The sequence below is a fragment of the Tursiops truncatus genome, chromosome 3, assembly GCF_011762595.2.
Source record: "Tursiops truncatus isolate mTurTru1 chromosome 3, mTurTru1.mat.Y, whole genome shotgun sequence".
In the NCBI taxonomy this organism is placed as follows: domain Eukaryota; kingdom Metazoa; phylum Chordata; class Mammalia; order Artiodactyla; family Delphinidae; genus Tursiops; species Tursiops truncatus.
The window spans coordinates 91019992-91039073 of NC_047036.1; the positions used below are offsets into that span (position 1 = coordinate 91019992).

Sequence of the window (19082 nt, forward strand, 5' to 3'; positions counted from 1 at the left end):
CTACTGCAGTGCTTCCTGAATGCTTTATGTTGTGGCACCTGGAGCAAATGATGTCTGATAGGCCACTGAGGCTGGCTGGTGGCTCACAGCCAGGGACTCAGTCCTGGCTTTCCGCACCTGGCTTGGTGCCTGAACAGACGGCCACGGGAGTTGGGTTACGGAGAGCATTTCTGGACTTACGGGGGTGGGCTTATAGATTTAGGGCAGGAAATTCTTTTGAGTGTATACTTTGAGGGCTCCCTGACTTTTATGACTGTCAGGGACTCAGAGGATTGGGACTTCCTGCATCTCCACGGGGTTCTGAAATCCCCCTTTCCTCTGAAAAGTCACTTTTTTCTTCAGGAAATCCCACCAATTTCACACTATTTCAAAGCATCCTCCTTTACAATGCAAATACTTTGGGCTTGGTTGAGAAGATTATGAGTATTTTTCACCTTCGTGTGAAGTAGCTTAACCAGGCTGCTTTCTTCCTAAAATCTGAGGTATCTAAGTTGGGTTTAGCTTAAGAGAGTCAAGGGGGAAGGGGGCAATTTTGGAGTTTGTTTCCTTGTGTGGGCTGGAGGAGGACAGTGTGACTCAGCACAGTGGACTCATGCGATGGGCAAGGCTGGTTTGGACCCCCTAGGGGTGGAGACGAGGGCTTAGGTCAGCCAGCCCCAAAGTTCAATTTCCTTAATGCCGGAGGTTCAAGACTTTTACCCAAGATTACTTCAGTGAATCTGATGTTCATTACCAATGTAGGGTACAGAGAAGACCTGGAATAGAATCGCTACTGTGTAGAAATTCACTGAGGTCAGCAGCCATACATAGAGGGGCCAGCCTGCCCCTGACAGCAGAAAGGCAATGCCAGTGCGCTACAGCATGTGATCGGTGCACAGACCCATCCACTCATGCAAACTGCAACTTCTGCTTTCCCAGAAATGCTCCTGGAACTACCGCTGCCTCCTCTTCTTCTCCCAGAAACCAGATGCGAAGGGATTAGCCTCTTGGGAAGACAAGGCCAGAAATAAGGGGAACCCAGGTCATTGCCCAATTGGAAGACAGGTTTTCCTCCTTCACCCGACCTGCTCCCACATCTTGATAAATTCCCCTGCCACTCCCTGTCCACACCTCTGTGGAGAGGGGCTTGCACTCTGCTGAAGCAGAACTTGGAGAAGCTCTTCTAGAGGGGTCATGCTGAGGCAGCCACAGTATGAAAGGATTTGCAGGCATGCAGTTATATACTTGGTAAACTACAGTGAGCACTAATCTTGCAACCTCTTTCTCATTATATTGGAAATGCACGTGGGTTTTCATTCTCCTTTGGTGTGCTGACGTGACACGTTGAGGGACTTCTTGCATTCCTAACGTACTTAGGACATTGACCCAGTTTCATTCTTGTCTACCACAATATCTTAGCTTTCTTGATAGTAGATATTCCCAGCCTGATTCCTAACTAACTAAGAGGTGGGAAAAAACCACAAAACATTTAAACTATGCAAAAAAAAAAAAATCTTCGTTTCGTGGAATCTTAGATTGGAAGAAAACTGATTTGGACTCTCCCTGATTGCATGAAGCTCTACTCTCTATACCACTGGCTTTCAGTGTGTCCCGCCAGCCTTGATCCTCTGCTTGAACAATTTCAGGGGAGGGGATCACAACTACTCTGTTCTCCTTGCACTGACAGATAGTTCTGTGGTCTTCCTGTTATTAAGTTAAAATTTGATGCTAAGTTCTCATTAGTCTTCATTACCCCTCCACAATCACACAGAGGAAGTTGGATGGCTCTTCAAACAAATGCTGTTAGTTACCGTGTATCTCTGAAGTCTTCTCTTTACTAGTCTATAAATTCTCCAGCTCTCCCAACTATTTCTGGCCTCCTTGGAAGGAGTATCTGAATTCTCCTCCTCTCCAAGCCTACTCCAAAGCTAAGCTCATTATTTTTGTCATTGGCCCTTTCCTTCCCTCCTTTTTCAAGAACTTTGCTCCATCTTCCTTTCCTCTGTATCCTCAGGTTTTCCTTTAGCCCCAGACTACAAATATTGTCATTCTACCCTCTACTCAACATTGCTTACCTACCTGAAGAAACTCTCCCATCTCTCAATTTGCAGTCACCATCAAATTTATGGAAAGAGTGGTACATGGTTACTACTCCTAGTTCCTCTTCATTCCTTGTGTAGAGATTTATCTTTGAAGGACATTAATGTCTTAGAGGTGCTCTTTTATCAGTCTTCAGGCTTCTCCCCCCTCTATAGCATGTAATATCGATGCTTTCCCTTCTGTCTTGACATCTCCCTTAGGCTCCCAGACTCAGAGTCCCCCTGGTTACCTTCCTGTTTCTTTAACTGGCCTTTCCTACCATTTCTTTTTTTTTTTTTTGAAGATGTTGGGGGTGGGAGTTTATTAATTAATTTATTTATTTTTGCTGTGTTGGTCTTCGTTTCTGTGCGAGGGCTTTCTCTAGTTGTGGCAAGCGGGGGCCACTCTTCATAGCAGTGCGTGGGCCTCTCACTGTCGCGGCCTCTCTTGTTGCGGAGCACAGGCTCCAGACGTGCAGGCTCAGTAGTTGTGGCTCATGGGCCTAGTTGCTCCGCGGCATGTGGGATCCTCCCAGACCAGGGCTCGAACCCGTGTCCCCTGCATTAGCAGGCAGATTCTCAACCACTGCACCACCAGGGAATCCCCCTTACCATTTCTTCTTTTATTCTTTTCCCTCCATGAAAAAGATGTTCCTTAAGATAATGTCCTCAGAGCACTTCTCTGTCCTATCTTCTTTGGCAACCTTACCTGTTTCCATGATTTTATTTATAATTCTAATAGGAGTTACCCCAAACCTCCATCTCCATAACAACCTTGACTTACCTCTAGAGCTCCATTTCAAGCTTCCTTCTAAACATTTCCACTTGAATATGCCACCTCAAACTTACAAAGATGTCGCTTCAAACATACGGTATCCCAAATGTAGTTTCCTCCTTAACCTATTTCTTCTCTGGAATACGTATTTTTATTGAGAACATTGTTGAAAACCCCAGTCAGTCAAGTTCTAGATCTACAAGTCATTTTTTTTTTTTTTACAAGTCATTTTTAAGCTCTCCTCTTTCTACTACAGTCTCTGTTTACTATCTTTCTATTAGAACCTCTTACATCTTAAACGAACCTCTGGTTCTTTTCCATTGTCCCAACTCAATTCAGGCCTTTTTAGCCTCTTGCTGGATTGTTGGGATGGTCCAATGGGCGTGTCCATTTCCTACTTCCACTTTACCACATTTAGATGCCAGATTGTAGTGGAGTTCCAGCTTATGTGGGGACTAAGTATTAATGTCATTGTTTAAGAAAATCTCATATAATCAACACTGCTCTTGAAAATGCCTTACACTGTCCATAAAGTAGAATCTGCAGACATATTCCTTCTTAATAAGTTCAGTGCTGCCAATTTTTCCTCCACTCTTGGAACAGATCACTTTTCTTTTGGTTGAACACCAGATGAAGTCATCTGCTTGGTTTTTAAGGGCCATCTAGTATGAAAAATATGTTTCTTTAAACACCAGAATCACACTCAACACTAGTCTACTCGACTTCATGTTAGTAACTCATGAATGTGATACAAATCCACTGGAATGTCTAAGAAAGCACAGCTCTGATCCTATTATTTCTTTGCTTGAAAACCTTTAGAGGCTTTTTTTTTTCCATTGCCAATCGGAAGGCCCATTTCTTTAGCCTGGCACTCGAAACTGTCCATGATCTGGCTTCAACTCACTTATCTAATCCAGGTTCCATGACCAGAATGGAATATCTCCCATTCCCCACACGTGCTTTGCACATTCCAGTCTCCACCCACACTTTCTCTCACCGTGGGCCCACATCATGGGATACCTTCTCCTCACTCCCTATCTCTGCTAGGCTCAGCCATTCTTCAAATATCAACTCATGCTGCCTCTTCTAAGAGTCCTTCACAGTCTTCTCCTCCCACCCAACCCAGCCAAAATCCTATTTCCCACCTCTGAACTGCTGTAGGTCTTAATTTGTTCTGCTTTTATGGCAAGTATCCATTTATATTTAGAATAGTCATTTCTGTTTATATGAGACTATAAACACCTTATGGGCAGGGTTGATGTTTCAGTCTTCTTTATATTTTTATATTCTTTCACCACCATCTCCCATCTTCAAGCACACAGTTCTCAACAGTTTTTAATGAATTCAATAAGTAAAATAATGTGGCTTCCCAAACCCTCCCCATGCTGAAGAGCTTCTCCTAATGTGCTCGAGTCTGGCAGTGCCCCAGAACTTGGGACTGGTGCTCCAAAAAAGCTGCCAACTCTTCCTCATCCCAGTAGAGCCTTCATCAGGCAATGAATGAACTCAGCAGGAAGGCATACGAGTAAGATCTATGCAAACGGTCAAGCTTTTTCCTTCTTCTTAAAGAGCAAAATAAATATCCTACTTCATTAAAAAAAAAAAAAGCAGCCTTGGAAATTAATGGCTTTTTCATAGAAGGCTTCAGGAAGTGCCAAGGTCTGTCTCTGGGGATGGAGACATTTTGTTCCCATTGTGTAGAAAGTGACTGATGAGGCTTTTAAAGCAATCCTGCAGACCTACTGTTAAAGGATCAGAAGATTTTTCAGTGCATCTCAAGTTCAGTGGGACTTTAACCTTTATGGAGGGAAAAATTCTCGCTCTTTCCTCCCACCCTGCCACACACAGAGGGATGTTTTTTTGTTTGTTTGTTTTTGCGGTACGCGGGCCTCTCACTGTTGTGGCCTCTCCCGTTGCGGAGCACAGGTTCCGGACGCGCAGGCTCAGTGGCCATGGCTCATGGGCTTTCCGGACTGGGGCACGAACCCGTGTTCCCTGCATCGGCAGGCGGACTCTCAACCACTGTGCCACCAGGGAAGCCCCAGAGGGATGTTTTTACCTCAGGGAAACTCAAGGCTGCAGGGGAGCTCTGATTCCAGGAGTCCACTGAATTTAACAGCCTCTTGAGTTTGAGAGGGATGGGAAATTTGGGCCTGTCTTTCATGTGTTGGAGCATCTTAATCTTTATTAAGAACATGCAGAAATTGTAATCTACCGGGGTGTGGGTGGGGGGGAGTTTGACGGTGAATTTACACCCTCAGTGTCGACTTTAGACTGATCAGGGAAAATGACCGCCCCACAATCTTGTAAAATCTTAATGTACCATGAGAAGTGCACAGCGCTGCCTGATGTACAGTGTTCAGATTTGTCTTGACCTTCTTAAATTATGGAAAGTGGCTACTAGGAGGGAAGTTTTTTTGGTTTTGTTTTTTAATTTTTCTGCACAATTACTCAGGTGGCTTTTCCTGTTTCTTCTCTCCTCCTGGACCTGGGTCCTGTAATTACTATCGCAGGGAGCTGGAAGGATGCCTGCTCTCCCGGCGAGGTCTCCTCTGCTCGGCCTCCTCCCCCCCTCCCCCCGCCTTTTCTCTTTCTGGCCCCGCCTCCTCCGCTCACCCCGTAGCCAGCAGCTAGACAGCTGTATTCAATCAGAGCACTTACAACTCCCGAGGATTCAAACGGGAAACTTCAGCGTGAAGTGCAGCCGCGCTCCGGCGCTCTCTTAGCTTGCTTTCCCTCCCCGGAACCCGAGACGCGGATTTTCCTCCTCCCGCCGCCCTGGTTTCTTCGGGAAGCCCTCCAGGGAGGCCGGATCCTGCCGGGGTTGCCCTCCAGCCTGGTCATGGGGGGCGGCGAGGCACCATAGGAGACGCGAGGCGGCGCTGAGCGTGGCACTGCCTCGGGTCCCCGCGCCGGCCCGGCCGCTGCGAGCGCGCCTCGCCGCCCAGCCTTCTGCAGCAATGGCTCGTCCGTGAAACGAGAGCCGGCTCTGTTCCTTTTCGGAGTGCCTGCATCCTTCGTGTGGGCTTCACCACTGTCCTGGGTGAAAATGGCTGTCTAGACTAAAATGTGCCAGAGGGGACCAAGCAGTGGATATCCAGCCTGCTAAACCCAACTCGTAAGCGCCGAGACCTGGAGGAGGAGGAGCTCGGCTCTGAAAAGTGCAGTCATGAATTCTGGAGTTGCCGTGAAATATGGAAACGACAACTCGGCCGAGCTGAGTGAGGTAAGAAGCAGCTGAGGTCGGGAGCTCTGGTTTCTTAGGCATTTGCTTTGCGACAAATCCCCCTCCCTCCCCGTCTCCCACTTTTCTACACGCCACCCGCTTCGCGCTCCCAGTCTGGAGGCGGCACAATTAAAGATAAATAGATTTTCTGGATCTTGTTTTAACTTGTTGTGCTACTCAGGAAATGACCTGAACTGGCTTGATATTTCAGTCTGAGACGAGTGGCTTAAAAAAGAAACAAGCTCTCCCCGCGTCGCCAAGGCGTTTTACTCTCCGTGGTCTGGGTGCCCTGTCCATTCCCACCCCCCTTCCTCCAATGTATGTACCACATAAGCTTTCGTAGTCGGCAAAATACATGGGGATCCCAGCTGAGCTTAATCTGATGGTGAGTAAATTGGTGGGGCCGGGGAGCTCATCGGAGTACTGAGTCGGCCGGAGGCTCCCACGTGTGATGCGTTTGGTTCCGTTCATGTAAGGTGGTCTTTTCCTTGGCTGAGACGAATGACCCGCGTTGGGGAGGAGAGTGGAGAGGAAACACATCAAAGCGGCTTAGAACTTTATTTCCTGCCCGGGACTGGACTCCCGAGTCTTTGAGGCAAGCGCACTTGCAGTTCCTGGCTCTCACAAGTAGCAAATCCACTTGAGTGCTGGAGACCAGCTTTGAGATTAAAGCGACATCAAACGGTATGCAAGTATATGAGTGGTCAGATGCTGGAGGCCACCTTTTTTAATGACCGTAGGGATGCCTCTGGCACATTCTCCCCACCACCCCACCCCACCCCGCAGGCTTTGAATACCTGAAAAGTGTGATGGGAAACCCACAGAACGATGCTCTGAAGAGGAGGAAATCTGTCTGCAGCAGGAGGCTTGGTGGCTGGGGGTTTTCCTCTTAGCATCATCACTGAGTCATTCATGGGCCGACGTGGTCTGTGCTTCTCGAGTATGGCTGAAGAGAGAAAAGGCACCGTATAAAGATGGCAGAAGGCAGATAGAGGTGATGTCAGATGACCGACAGTGAAGGGAAAAGGAAAGGATGGAGCCCTCTTTGAGGGGTGAGGGCTGGTGCTGGGGAAGCGAGGGGGGTGTAGATGGGGGAAATCCGAGCAGGTCTGTGGCTGGTATCCAGCAGTGAATACAGTCAGCCCCTGCCTGGTGCTCTAAGTGTCTTGGTGCTGCGCCTTCCCTGCTCCAGTTTGAGATGGCATTTTTGAGATGTTGGCCAGATGAGGTAGAGGCATTTCCTAATCCCTGTGGCTTCCCCTGTGATGTAGAAAGCTGGGGAGATGCTGAGAGTGAGGGCTTCACTTAAAAACAGGAGGTGGGGGAAGAGGCTCAGAGACCTAAGTGAATTTTGCCAATTTTACATGCAGGGAGAGGTTTCAGATCTAAAACAGAACCCACGACCCTACTCCATTAATAACACTGTTAGGAGAAGCCTTTGATTTCTAAGGACGTTTAAGAATAAGAAACTAAAGGCACGTATCCTGCAGAGTCTCTGCCAGGTCCTTCACAGCTTTAACTCTGTCACCTGAAGTGTGCTATTCAGGTACCTTTGCTCAAAAATGAATCACAGATTTAGGATGAAGGTGGCTAGAAGGCTGAAGAGAGAGAGAGGAGGCCAGGATCGACTTGAAGAGCCCTGGCACGGTCAGCGGGTGCATTAGATTAGCTGAGAGTATCTGTGAAACTCAGGTGGGAACTAACACTCTCCATTCTTTGCCTGGTTTTATCCACTCCTTAAGTGTTCCTTGGAAACTTGTGGCCAGGTGAAAGAGCTGAGGGTGTTTTGTGGCCCCTGCTTTAGTTGGAGCTGTAGTACTTAGAGCATTATAGGACTTAGTTTTGTCCCTAAGAAAGTAAACAAGTTTCTGCCCCAACCGTGTCCTTCACCACATTTTCTGCCTCTTGCCCTCTTTCCAGCCTTCTTTCTAGGTTCAGTGATTTAGTTGCCACTCCATCCTCCGGGTCCTGAGTTTCGCTGCAGATTGAGTAATTGCAGTGGAGTGTAAGGATAGTTATTTTTAGTTTTTTACATATTTTCAATGAGGGTATATGTAAAGAGAATTTGTAAGCAAAGGGGAGATGTGTGATTCATACCCTGTGGACCCTAAATCTCAGTTTGCTTCATCATGGGCAACAGTTGTAGCATTTGCCTTTTCTATAATATCCATAGGGCAGTCTCCATATGAATCCATAGATCTGGATACAGTTAATTTGTATTTCTCACATAAGGTCTATGATGTAGAGTTTCTTCTTTTCACTGTAATTTTTCTCTTAAACACTGGTTTTACTTTAATCTCCTGGGGGGCAAAGTTGCCATCCTCTGTTCGTGGTCGGTTCCTCCTTCTCACCTGAAAGCAGAGCTAATAAAAACCCCCTTTGGTGCCATAGCTCTTATTGGTGCTCTTATTTGGTGCTCAGGAGCCTCAAAGCTGTCTGGAGGTCACCGTAGGGTCAGATTCAACCTGCTGCTCACCAGGCATTTCAGTGGCAGGAAGAATTGTGAAAGGGCCTAGCATTATCCTGGGTATCGTAAACAAGAGTCCTCTCTCATTGGTGTTGACTTGTGAGCTTACCCCTTCTACAAAGGTTCTCTCTCCACAGGAGTCATTGACTCTTTGACAGTACTGTTGACACTGACGCCATAACATCCTAAACAAGGGGGAGTGACTGGAATCAATTTCTTGCTGTAATCTGCTTGTCGTATTGGTGAAAGCAGCTAGCTTTGGTCAGCAGTTGAGGTGCTGAGCTCCGCCTGCAGTGCTCCAGGAATGCTTGGGTGCAAGAAAGGCAGGAGGGATTTGGGTGTGAGGGATACATGATAAGGAGACCTAGCTGGGTATTGCGCATGAGGTGTCCACGGTATGCTTGAGGGCTTTAAAATGGAAAAACAGGAAATTCATGAATGTGTTCCTTTTGTGTCTTTATTTTGAACAATAGCTGTTTAAGATCCCCTGAGATGATTATAACAGACAGTAAAATTGTTTCTACCTATGGACATTCAAAATATTTTTATTTATCAATGACCACAAATGGTTTTATCAGGGCTAAACACTTTAACCAAAGTGAACTAGTCCTTAGCATTGACAACAGTACTACAAAAGGAAAATTGAGAAGCATAAATTGGCTATTCTTTTTTCTTGGCTAATAGCTCGCCTTGTCAAAGACTCAAAGGGTATTTTTCTTTTCCGAATGTGAGGTTAAGAAAGGACTTCAACATCAGCCAGATCAGAAGTATTTAGAAAATTAAACGTTTGATTTTCAGGCTCCCTCCCCCACGATCAAGAAGCTGAGTAGACACACTTTCAGCAGCGTTAGATTAAATTCTCCCAAACCGTGTCAAGGGAAGGCCACTAAATCTTTTTCCTCGTCGCCATGGCTTTTCCATCAGCAGTTAGTTCTGTTTGTCTTGGTAAAACTTGTGGGACCAGTATGTAGCTGAATCTTATTTTACTGTCACAATCACATTTCTTGGTTCTTAGAATAACTTAGACCTTAGGAAGAGGTCTTAAGGTGCAGCATTATGAGGGTATGACTTGAATTTACTCATCTTCACAAAATAGCTGTGGGCTGGATCTGTTTGCCTGGTAGACAGCTGCCTAGTTATGTAGCAAACTAAAAATTTACATTTAAGGGTTTGTTCTTTGCTGGGAATAACTAAAACCTCTTGTCCAAAGCAATCAACGTATATCTTTTGCTTTTTAAACATTAAGCACTGAATAGGTAAAAGTCTCCCATCACTATTTACTTTGAAACCTCTGTTGCCCCAGAAAATCATATTTTCCTTACTCTGTCCTTCTTTCTTTATTCAAAGCCTCTTTCATAAGATTTATTCCACTCCTGAATGCAGGCTATAGAGGCGACTTTTCATGCTTTCACCATTCACTTGTTGCGTAGCTACTGAAACCCACATCTCTGTTGATACTCTTTAATTAAGAAGTGAATTTATATAGGAGAAAATTGTTCTCTAGATAGATTATCTTGTATGACTGTCTTTAAGTGGCCGTCTCACAGATGTACTTGCTCTAAACCATGAAGTTACAAAATATCAGGGTTGGCAGAGACTGAGATCTCCTGGTATTCCCACACCCATTTCTACTTCTTTATACTCCTCTGTCCTTATGGAATCACGCTTCATTGTAATGAGTTGTTTAATGTCTGTCTTAGACACAGACCATAAGCATCAGAATAACAGTGTCACAGCCTGTCACAGAGGCTGGCACATAGTAGGTGTTCTACAAATGTTTGAATGAACACCTTGCCTCTCTCCCTTTCCCTTTTTATAAACATCAAATCTGAGAAAGTGATTTAAGGGCTTGGTCTGAGGCTTTTTTGGCTATCGATGGCTGTGTAACAAACTACCCCCCAAATTTAGAGGCTTAAAATAACAATCTTATTTGTTCATGGTTTCTCAGTTTGGGGCAGAGCTGAGGGTGGGAAGACTTGTGTCTGTGACCCCCAGCTAGACGATCCACTTCCAAAATGGCTTAGTCCCGTGGCTGGCAAGCAGCTGCGGGCTGTGGACTGGGAGATCACCTCACTGCTCTTCTACACGGGTCTGCCCAGGTACTGCTTGGGTTTCCTCTCAGCATGGCAGCTGGGTTCCAAGGAGGGGGTGGAAGCTGCCAGTTCTTTTAAAATGTAGGACTGAAATTGGCACAGGGTCATGTCTGTGTGTTCTGTTCATTAAAACAGCTATATGCTTAGCCCACATTCAAAGGGGTGAAGAAACAGATCCCACCTCTTCAAGGGGGATGTGATAAAGAATTTGCAGCCATTTTTAATCTACTCCAGAGGCCACAAAACAAGAGCCCTGTCTAAAACCCTGATCTCTTAATTCCCAATGGCTGGCAGTAGTTTTTGTCATTTTATTTTGTCATTTTAGCTGTTAATTTATTGGTTTGTAATAACTAACACATTCTAAGCATTTCCCAGGTATTGACATGCTTAATTATCAAAAACTCTGTGAGATACATGCTGTTATGCCCATGTTACAGGTGGAGAAATTAAGGCATAAAGAAGTGAAAACCCTTACCAAGATTGCACAGACTATTAATGGTGACCTCAAGATTTGAGGCCAGGTAGTCTTTCTCCAGAGTCTGCCATTCCTCCACTGTTTCCTTTCATTAGTTCCTGTTACTGCTCTCAGCCTTTTTTTTTTTTTTTAGTTCATAATTTTCTTTATTCTCAATTACAACTTCATAGTACTTCATTTGGTAAATATACCGTAGTTTATTCAACTGAACTTCTCTGTCTAGATACTTAGGCCTGCAATTTTTGGCAATTACAAATAATGCTGAAATCTTCCCACATGAGTTTTTTAATTGGTAAGGATCTTTCTTCAGAGTGAATTCCTAGAAGAGTCATTTCTGTGCTCTCAGCTTTTGATCACATATTCCTAGGAGGGAGTATTCTATCTAATAAGCCTGTTTAACTTGATTTGTATTATAATCTCTATGCAATACCCAGATAAATGTTTTTGATAAGAGTGGTATGAATATGCTCGTTGCTGTCACCTTCAAGTGGCTGAAGAATTGTAGACATTGATTTTCTAGAGCAGATTTGTTAATAAGGAATCGGGCAGTCATGATCCAGGAAGGACTTCCTTCTGTTACCACTTACTGCAAGGGAGATAGAGGCGCCACGACCTCTGTCCCACTGCCTGTGTGCTCTGAGGCGTCTGAGGAATTAGGGCTACAGTATTTGAGGTGCCAGATGAGAATAAGATTTCCTTCGTGACAAGAATTAGGGTTCTCTTACCCCTGCAGGTGGGGCTCTAGGCTTCTACAGCGGTTGGCTAAATCACTGTGGGGCTGCAGAGCGCTGAGTTTGATGAAAAAGCCGGTGAAGTGGGCGGCCAGGGCTGTGTGGCAAGGCAGCTGCTGGTGGCCTGGTCCTGAGGAAGCAGGTGCTGAAAGGGCCTGCAAGACCCTGAGTGGAGCCCAGTGGGCGGGGTCAGTAGATCAAGCATGGCTGGAACCAGGTGGTAGTCAAGAAACAGGGGAAGGAGCAGTGGGATGTGAGGGGAGGAGGTTAGTCAAAGACCAGGCAGGAGACCAGGAACTGAGATGGCCACAGACCTGAAAGCAGAGAGAGAACCTTGATTCTGAAGAAGTGCTTTGTCCAGACAGGAAGTTTTAAAATTAATCCCAAGACTTTTCATGCTGATGAATTATTTACAGGACTATGGCTACCAGATCTGAGGTGCCAGAACTTTGAGGCGAGGCACCCAACCAGAGTAGGGAATATGATGGTGATACTCAGGAAATAAACTCAAGGTGCTCTTTTAACAGCTGCCTGAAGCTAATTTACCCAGTGCGTGTCATGTGGAAGGCTTCCTCCAAAGCCAGACTGTAACTGGAAAATAAAAACTGCATTTACGGAAAGATTAAGAAGTTGTTGATGAACAAAGATTGCAAATTTAGGTTTTGATCCAAGGAATCAAATTTCAGAAAACCAAGATTACGACGTTTTAAGTAAACTCCAGATTCTGGGAAAGAGGTTTATGTTGGCGAGATTACAGAATCAGACAAGCTAAAAAAAGACACAGAAAACTGATAGTAGTTAGGATGTGGATTTTTACATCTGGGAGGGGGTGGCATGGCACAGATAAATTATTTGCAATTATTTTCTCATCTCCCCCAACCACATCTGAATTCCTAGCAGTGGCCATCTTTCATTCTTGAAAGAAACAAGAGAATAACCTGGATTATGCAGATAAAAAGAAGTTCAATTTATAGAGCAAATATTTACTGGGACCACAAAGCTGTCCTCTCTTTCTAGCAAATGTCCTTTTTCTCTTGCTGAACAGAAACAGCCAAAATTCATTCATGGGGGAATAGAAACCACCTTTTGGAAGGTTTGCACTATTATAAGGAGTGACTGAGGCTATAACGCACTTTATATATGTAAGTCTTTCAAGATATTTTTGAAACTCAGCAGAGAAGTTAAACTTTGAGACAATTTAGGAAAAAAAAATTCAGCATTAGCAGCTGTTGATTCTACTTGTCATGCAAAAAGCTGTAGGTTAGGGTTGTTAACTTTGTAAATAGCAATCAAAGTCTGTTGGGCTGGAAAAATCGCACGGTAAAGCTACTCAATGCCTTGGCTGGTGGGATATTTTGAGGCAGATTGCTTGTCAGGAGGTTTGATCAGTGCTTGGAACACATGATGGGACATATGGGGCCCGAGATGCAAATGCATCTTAAGCCAAAGGCTGTGGTGTTCTATCACCTGAGAACAGAAAGTTTCAGAAAGCCTCAGTGTGTGTGCATGTCAGTGAACAACTCCAGCTGGATTTGTGAGAAATATTGAAGTAGTTGTCAAGGGAAGAATGCCAACGTGAAAAAAGATGGCCTGTCAATTAGAAAAGCAATGGAGTCCTCTGTTTGGTTGCAGGGTAGGAATGGGAGTAATTGCTTGTCCCTGTTTCCTGTGGATTGTGTGGACTTGTCCATAGAATACATGGCACACTTGCGATGACTTCTTGCTTCAGCCTGGGTCCTTCCCAACCTCCCAGGTTAGCTGTCCTTCCCTCATCTGTGTTCACAACACTTACTTTAATTATCCACAGCCTCCCTGGGAGACCGTTCGATCTTTGAAGGCAGGGACAGAGTGAAACCCATCACAGTATTGCCAGTACCTAGCCAATACGTGACACAGGGCAACCACAAACTTCAAATTTACTTGTTGGACCAAACAGCAGTTGCCATTATAGTGTGACAGATGTGTTGGATCGATCACTTATATATTTTGGTTAAAGGACACATTTGAGGAAATTTAACTTGGTCATTATTACTGTAACTTACTCTCTATTCCTAGTTCATTTTTCTGTTCAGCAAACACTGTGTGCCTTCTGTATGCCAGGTGCTGTTCTTAGGTGTGGGGATACAGAAACAAAACTGATGTAGTCCCTGTTTTAATGGATACTACATTCTAGAGGGAGACAGACAATACACGTGACAGATGTATGTGGTGGTGATGAAGAGGTGATGGTGATGAAGAGATCCAGTGGTGATGAAGAGGAGGAAAGATGAATGAAAGAGGGAGGGATGCTATTATACTGATCAGGGAAGACCTGTCTGCAGGAATCTTTGAACTGAGACCTGAATGCAAGGAGGGATAGAGCCATGCAAAGATGAGGATGATTATTTCAGGCCTTGAGACTGATAAGGGTCAAGGTGTCAGAGGCCAGAGCATGCATGGTGTGTGTCAGCAAGGAGGAGACCTGGCTGGGAGTGCAGTGAGCAAGGGGAGAGCGGAAGGAGGTGAGGTCAGAGAAAATAGTTCTGGCTAGATCACCTATATTCTTGTAGGCTTTGGAGAAGAATCTGGATTTCTCTGGAATGATTTGAAAATATGCCTGAATTGATTTTTTAAAATCCTCTTCGTGTGTGTGTGTGTGTGTGTGTGTGTGTATTTTATTGTGGAGCAGGGGCAGGGAGATATCCTCAGAAAGAGGAGGAGCTAGCAAAGAAACCTGGAAAGTTGTGCCCCAAAAGCCAATGAAAGGAAAGGGTAGAGTGATCGGTCAGATGCTTCTCCTTTTGTTTCTTTCACTCTTAAAGCCTGTGCATAGTCCCAAACTTTCAAATGGTGTCATTTTCTACAAGCAGAAATCATTGTTATATGCATTAAAAACAAACTATAATTATTTTGGGGCATCTTCAGAGTATGTGAGTGTATTTTCCCCTTAAAAGGAATGGTTTAAAGAACTAAGTGATGTGGCCACTGGCCAACAAGGATTTGAAAGCTGCCATCCCTTCCCTGATGGATGGTTCGGTGTTGATGGGTGCTGATGACGTCGAATATAGGTGGGTTCGGAATTAGGAAAACTGAGCTCTGGTTTCCACTCTCACTTGCACCAGTTTCCTTCCTCTATTTGTAATCACTGATTTAATTTTTTTAATGAACTTTTGGATCCAGTTTATTGATTTATAACCAATATAGCTCCAAGGAACCTGGAATACTGAGACCTTTTTTCTTATTGAAAAGGTATTTGGCAGTCAGATTATGACCAGAAAGGTTCCAGGTAAGCTTGGAATTAGACAAGGGAGATTGTCTAATTCTGTTGGGTGGTGCCATTAAGCTATTCGTTGATTTGCAGTTTATTTTATCCAAACCATTTGTACGACTGATGAGGAAACTGAGGCATAAAGAAGGCTGGCTAGCAGCAGAGGGGGAAGTGTAGAACTCAGATTTTTTCCCTTAACTCTCAGGGATAATTTTTCCTCTTCTACCTCAACTTCCTCAGTTTCTATATCACAGGATTTGTTTTAAAGTATGTGTTTTATAACAGTCTGTAATTATTTTAAAAGGTGGAAGTCCTAATTCTTCAGTATTCTCATATACATAGGACATCACTACTGATGACACTATTAAAATAATTGTAAGAATTTATTTTTAGCTCTGTGATTTTTGGGTATATTGTAATAGTCTGCGCCCTTCTGTCCTTTTTTAAAAAAATTGTGGTAAAATATACATAACATAAAATTAACAGTCTTCACCATTTTAGGGGTACAGTTCTGTAGCATTAAGTACATTCACATTATTGTACAACCATCATCACCGTCCGTGTACAGCACTTTTTCATCTTTTGCAACTGAAACTCTATACCCATTAAACACTAACTCCCTGTTTCCCTCCTCCCGTGCCCCTGGAAACTACCATTCTGCTTTCTGCCCCACTATGAATTTGACTAATCTTGATACCTCATGTGAGTATAATCATAAAATATCCCTTCATGACTGGTTTATTTCCTTTAGCATAATGTCTTCAAGGTTCATTGATACTGTAGCATGTGTCAAAACTTCCTTTTTATGGCTGAATGCTAATCTACTGTGTGTGTGTATTTTGTTTATCCATTCATCTGTCAGTGGACACTTGGGTTGCCTCTACTTTTTGGCTGTTGTGAATAATTCTGTGATGCATATGGGTGTGCAAATATTTGAGTCCCTGCTTTCATTTATTTTGGGTACATACCCAGAAGTGTGATTGCTAGAGCATGTGGTAATTCTGTATTTAATTTTAGGGGGAATTGCCATCCCATTTTCTATAGAGGCTATTCCACTTTACATCATTCCCACCAGCCATGCACAGAGGTTCCAACTTCTCCACATCCTTGCCAACCCTGCTTTTCTGTTTTATTTTGCTTTTTAAATAATAGCCATCCTAATGGGTATGAGGTGGTATCTAATTGTGGTTTCTCTTTGCATTGCCCTAATGATCACTGATATTGAACCTCTTTTCATGTGCGTATTGGCCCTGTCGTCGTCAGAGAAATGTCTATTCAAGTCCGTGTCCAATTTTAATCAAGTTGTTTAGGAATCTTTTGTTGTTGCAAAATATATTCTTCATATATTTTGAATATCAAGTCCCTGTCCCTTTTCTCCTTTGTCCAGGTCTGATTTTCTCTGTGGTTGGAGCTTTGCACAGCCACTGGCTATTTCCAGATGGAGTTACAGTGAGTGTAAAATGAGGCATGAACACGCACTGCTTCTCCATGGAAAACAAACGGGCTTTCCCAAACCCAGGAGGACTCCTTCCTCCACGGTGTCCAGGAAGAAGTAACTTCCTGACGCGTGGTGGGGCAAGTGCTCATTTCACAGGCTGGCAGCCAGCAGCTCTCCGTCTGGACAGACTAGATGATCTCGAGCAAGGTTAGGCAGGCACCAGAGTTAAGAGTTATGTTCATGGCACTTGAAGAGTTCCATTGCCCCACCGACATGTGGTGATTTCACAGTATTTAAAGGGGATTTTTAGGAGAGGGCTTTGGCAACAGGGGCCTGTGGAGAGTAGCCAGGAAGTCTGAGGCTGGCCTGTTAGATTAGATAACTGTTACTTTATTTCTTGGTGCTGGGAATCTAATCCTGGTTAAACCAAAACCTAATTTATTTTCATGCTTGATTGGGGGCACTTTTGATGATGTGTTTGGATGAGAGTGAGCGTGGAATAGGAGTACTGTGGGAATGAGATAGTGCAGGGCTGCTCTGCCTGGGCTGATTATTAATAGGGGGTTGACGGTGAGGAGGGGGAAAATAGGCGAGTTGGACCACAGGACAGGAGTTTTTACTTCCAGTGGGTAGATTTAAACTAAAAGTGGGATCCCCTTTTTTCAGGATGCCTTGATGTATAGATAGGGCAGAAAGCAGTATGCCTTCTGGTATGATAGAGTGACTTTTAAGACTGTTTCTCATTTGGGGCTTCTGAGTTGCTAATGAAAATGCTGTCAGGACAAACATGTAATTATGGCCGAAGAAAGTGTCTGATGTTGATAAAGCTGCCTTCAAACCCTTTAATTCGCCGAGTGTTGAAGATGGGGCATCTTTCTTATTTGGTATTAACATGTCCCAGCCAGCAAGGATGACCTGCTGGGGTCAGGGTAATATGTTGAGTGACTAGGAAAGGCCTCTGATTTTTGACCACCTTCTTTATTAACTTCTCTGGGCCAAGTTACTCGATTCATCACCTCAGTTTGTCTGCAAAACCACGTGTGGCAAAGTTGTGAGCCCTGAAGTCCTAGCTCTGCCACTTCCTAGCTAGGCGCTCTGGGGGAAGTTGCTTTTCTTGGCCGCACATTCCCTATTATAAAATGGTGAAAATAAGAGTATCCACCTTAGGGAAGACCAGTGACATAACCTATGTAGTGCTTATCCAAGTGCCTGATAAATACTATTGGTTAGCTCTTGCAATATTATTGTTATTCTTATTTTGCTACTACAAACAGAACATTAGCAGCTGTGGTGGTAAGTGAGCACTAAAATTATTTAAAAGAAGTTCTTAAGTGGAGGCAAACTTGTCATGAAGACAGTATCCAGGAATCTTAAGAGTTTCACAGCCTGCTGATGTGTGCTGGACCTTAATGTCAAAAGCTCATTATCTGGGAAAATGTTCTTCCGAATATTGACAAGTCTTAGAAGAGAAAGGTATTTCCTTTATTGTATTTGCAGAGCCAGAACGTTAATGCGCTAACCAGTGGTAGTAGTAATCACTTTTTAAATTTTAGTTTATCACTTTTATTTAATTTCTCCTAATTTTGTCCCAGCTATAGTGCCCAGGACCGACCGTAGCACAACCATTCTAGTTGATGGCGTAACATGGAAGAGGGAAGGCACGGCAGGCCACTCCCAATGCCCAGAATAAGGATGCATTGCAGAGAAACAGACGATGTTCATGTATTGCTATTGCGTAACTATTTCTTTCATGGAGATGGCTTTTATCAGTGAGGCACACTTTGTGGATTCCCTTTCAAGTTATGATCTGTTTACTGGAAGAAGGTTGCAGCAGTGCGAGTGGGAGCTTTGCCTGGAAGAGCAGTGGCAAAGTGGTCTCTGCTGGAGACCAGGGGAGCCTTGCTAAGTGGGTCTGAGGAGGACTTGGGATGTGCCCGCCAGCCGTGAAGGCCATCTCTATTGCTGTGTACAGCTAACTTTTTCATTTGAAAGAATTTTTGAAAAGCTTCCTGATTGAGGTTCTGTCTGATGATCAGAAAGGAGGAAGTGATGGAATATTTCCTCTCGGGTTTTGAAGTTGTTAGACAGTTTGATCATTTGCTGAAGAGGATATACCTGAGGGCAATGAGAAGGAAACGAACATGAGTCTCCGAGAATGCGCCTCCAGGTGACGTTACTCGTTCCCATGGCTTAAACTACCATCTCTAAGCTGCTGCCTCACAAGTCCGTACCTCCAACCCAGATCGATTTGAATACCAGACAGGTAAAAGGAGAAGTGCAGGTCTTGTGTAATACAAAAGCTTCTTGTAACCAGTATTCTTCCACCTGGTCCCTCCTGCCTCTCGCAGACACTCAGGCCCGTCTCTAGAAGGCCTTTGTCAGCTCCCAGTTAACTCTCTGTCAAGTACCCCCTGCTGTCTGGCAACACTGCTTCACCGGAAGTGCTCTATCACCTCAGAAGCTTACCTGGTAGGGGAGTGGCCAGTGGCTGGAGAAATGCACTGTTCTCGGAGCGCATTATTGCAGCGTGGTTGGCAGGACACATGATAGTTATGAATGATGAAAAGAAGTAA

At 44.4% G+C, this 19082-nt stretch overlaps 1 protein-coding gene across 3 annotated transcripts in view; it reads left to right on the top strand.

Moving 5' to 3' along the window:
- Positions 1-19082, top strand: part of MCC (MCC regulator of WNT signaling pathway) — a 426733-nt gene that overhangs the window by 150941 nt on the left and 256710 nt on the right. The window contains exon 1 of one of the 3 annotated variants that reach the window (XM_019940818.3): positions 5488-6058. The exons of 1 other annotated variant lie outside the window; for it this stretch is intronic. In XM_019940818.3, coding sequence (XP_019796377.1) covers positions 6002-6058 — 57 coding nt within the window. In that variant the 5' untranslated portion in view covers positions 5488-6001. Of the gene's footprint in view, positions 1-5487; positions 6059-6398; positions 6444-19082 lie in introns of those variants that run through there. One more of the 3 variants, XM_073802387.1, reaches the window with a different exon arrangement.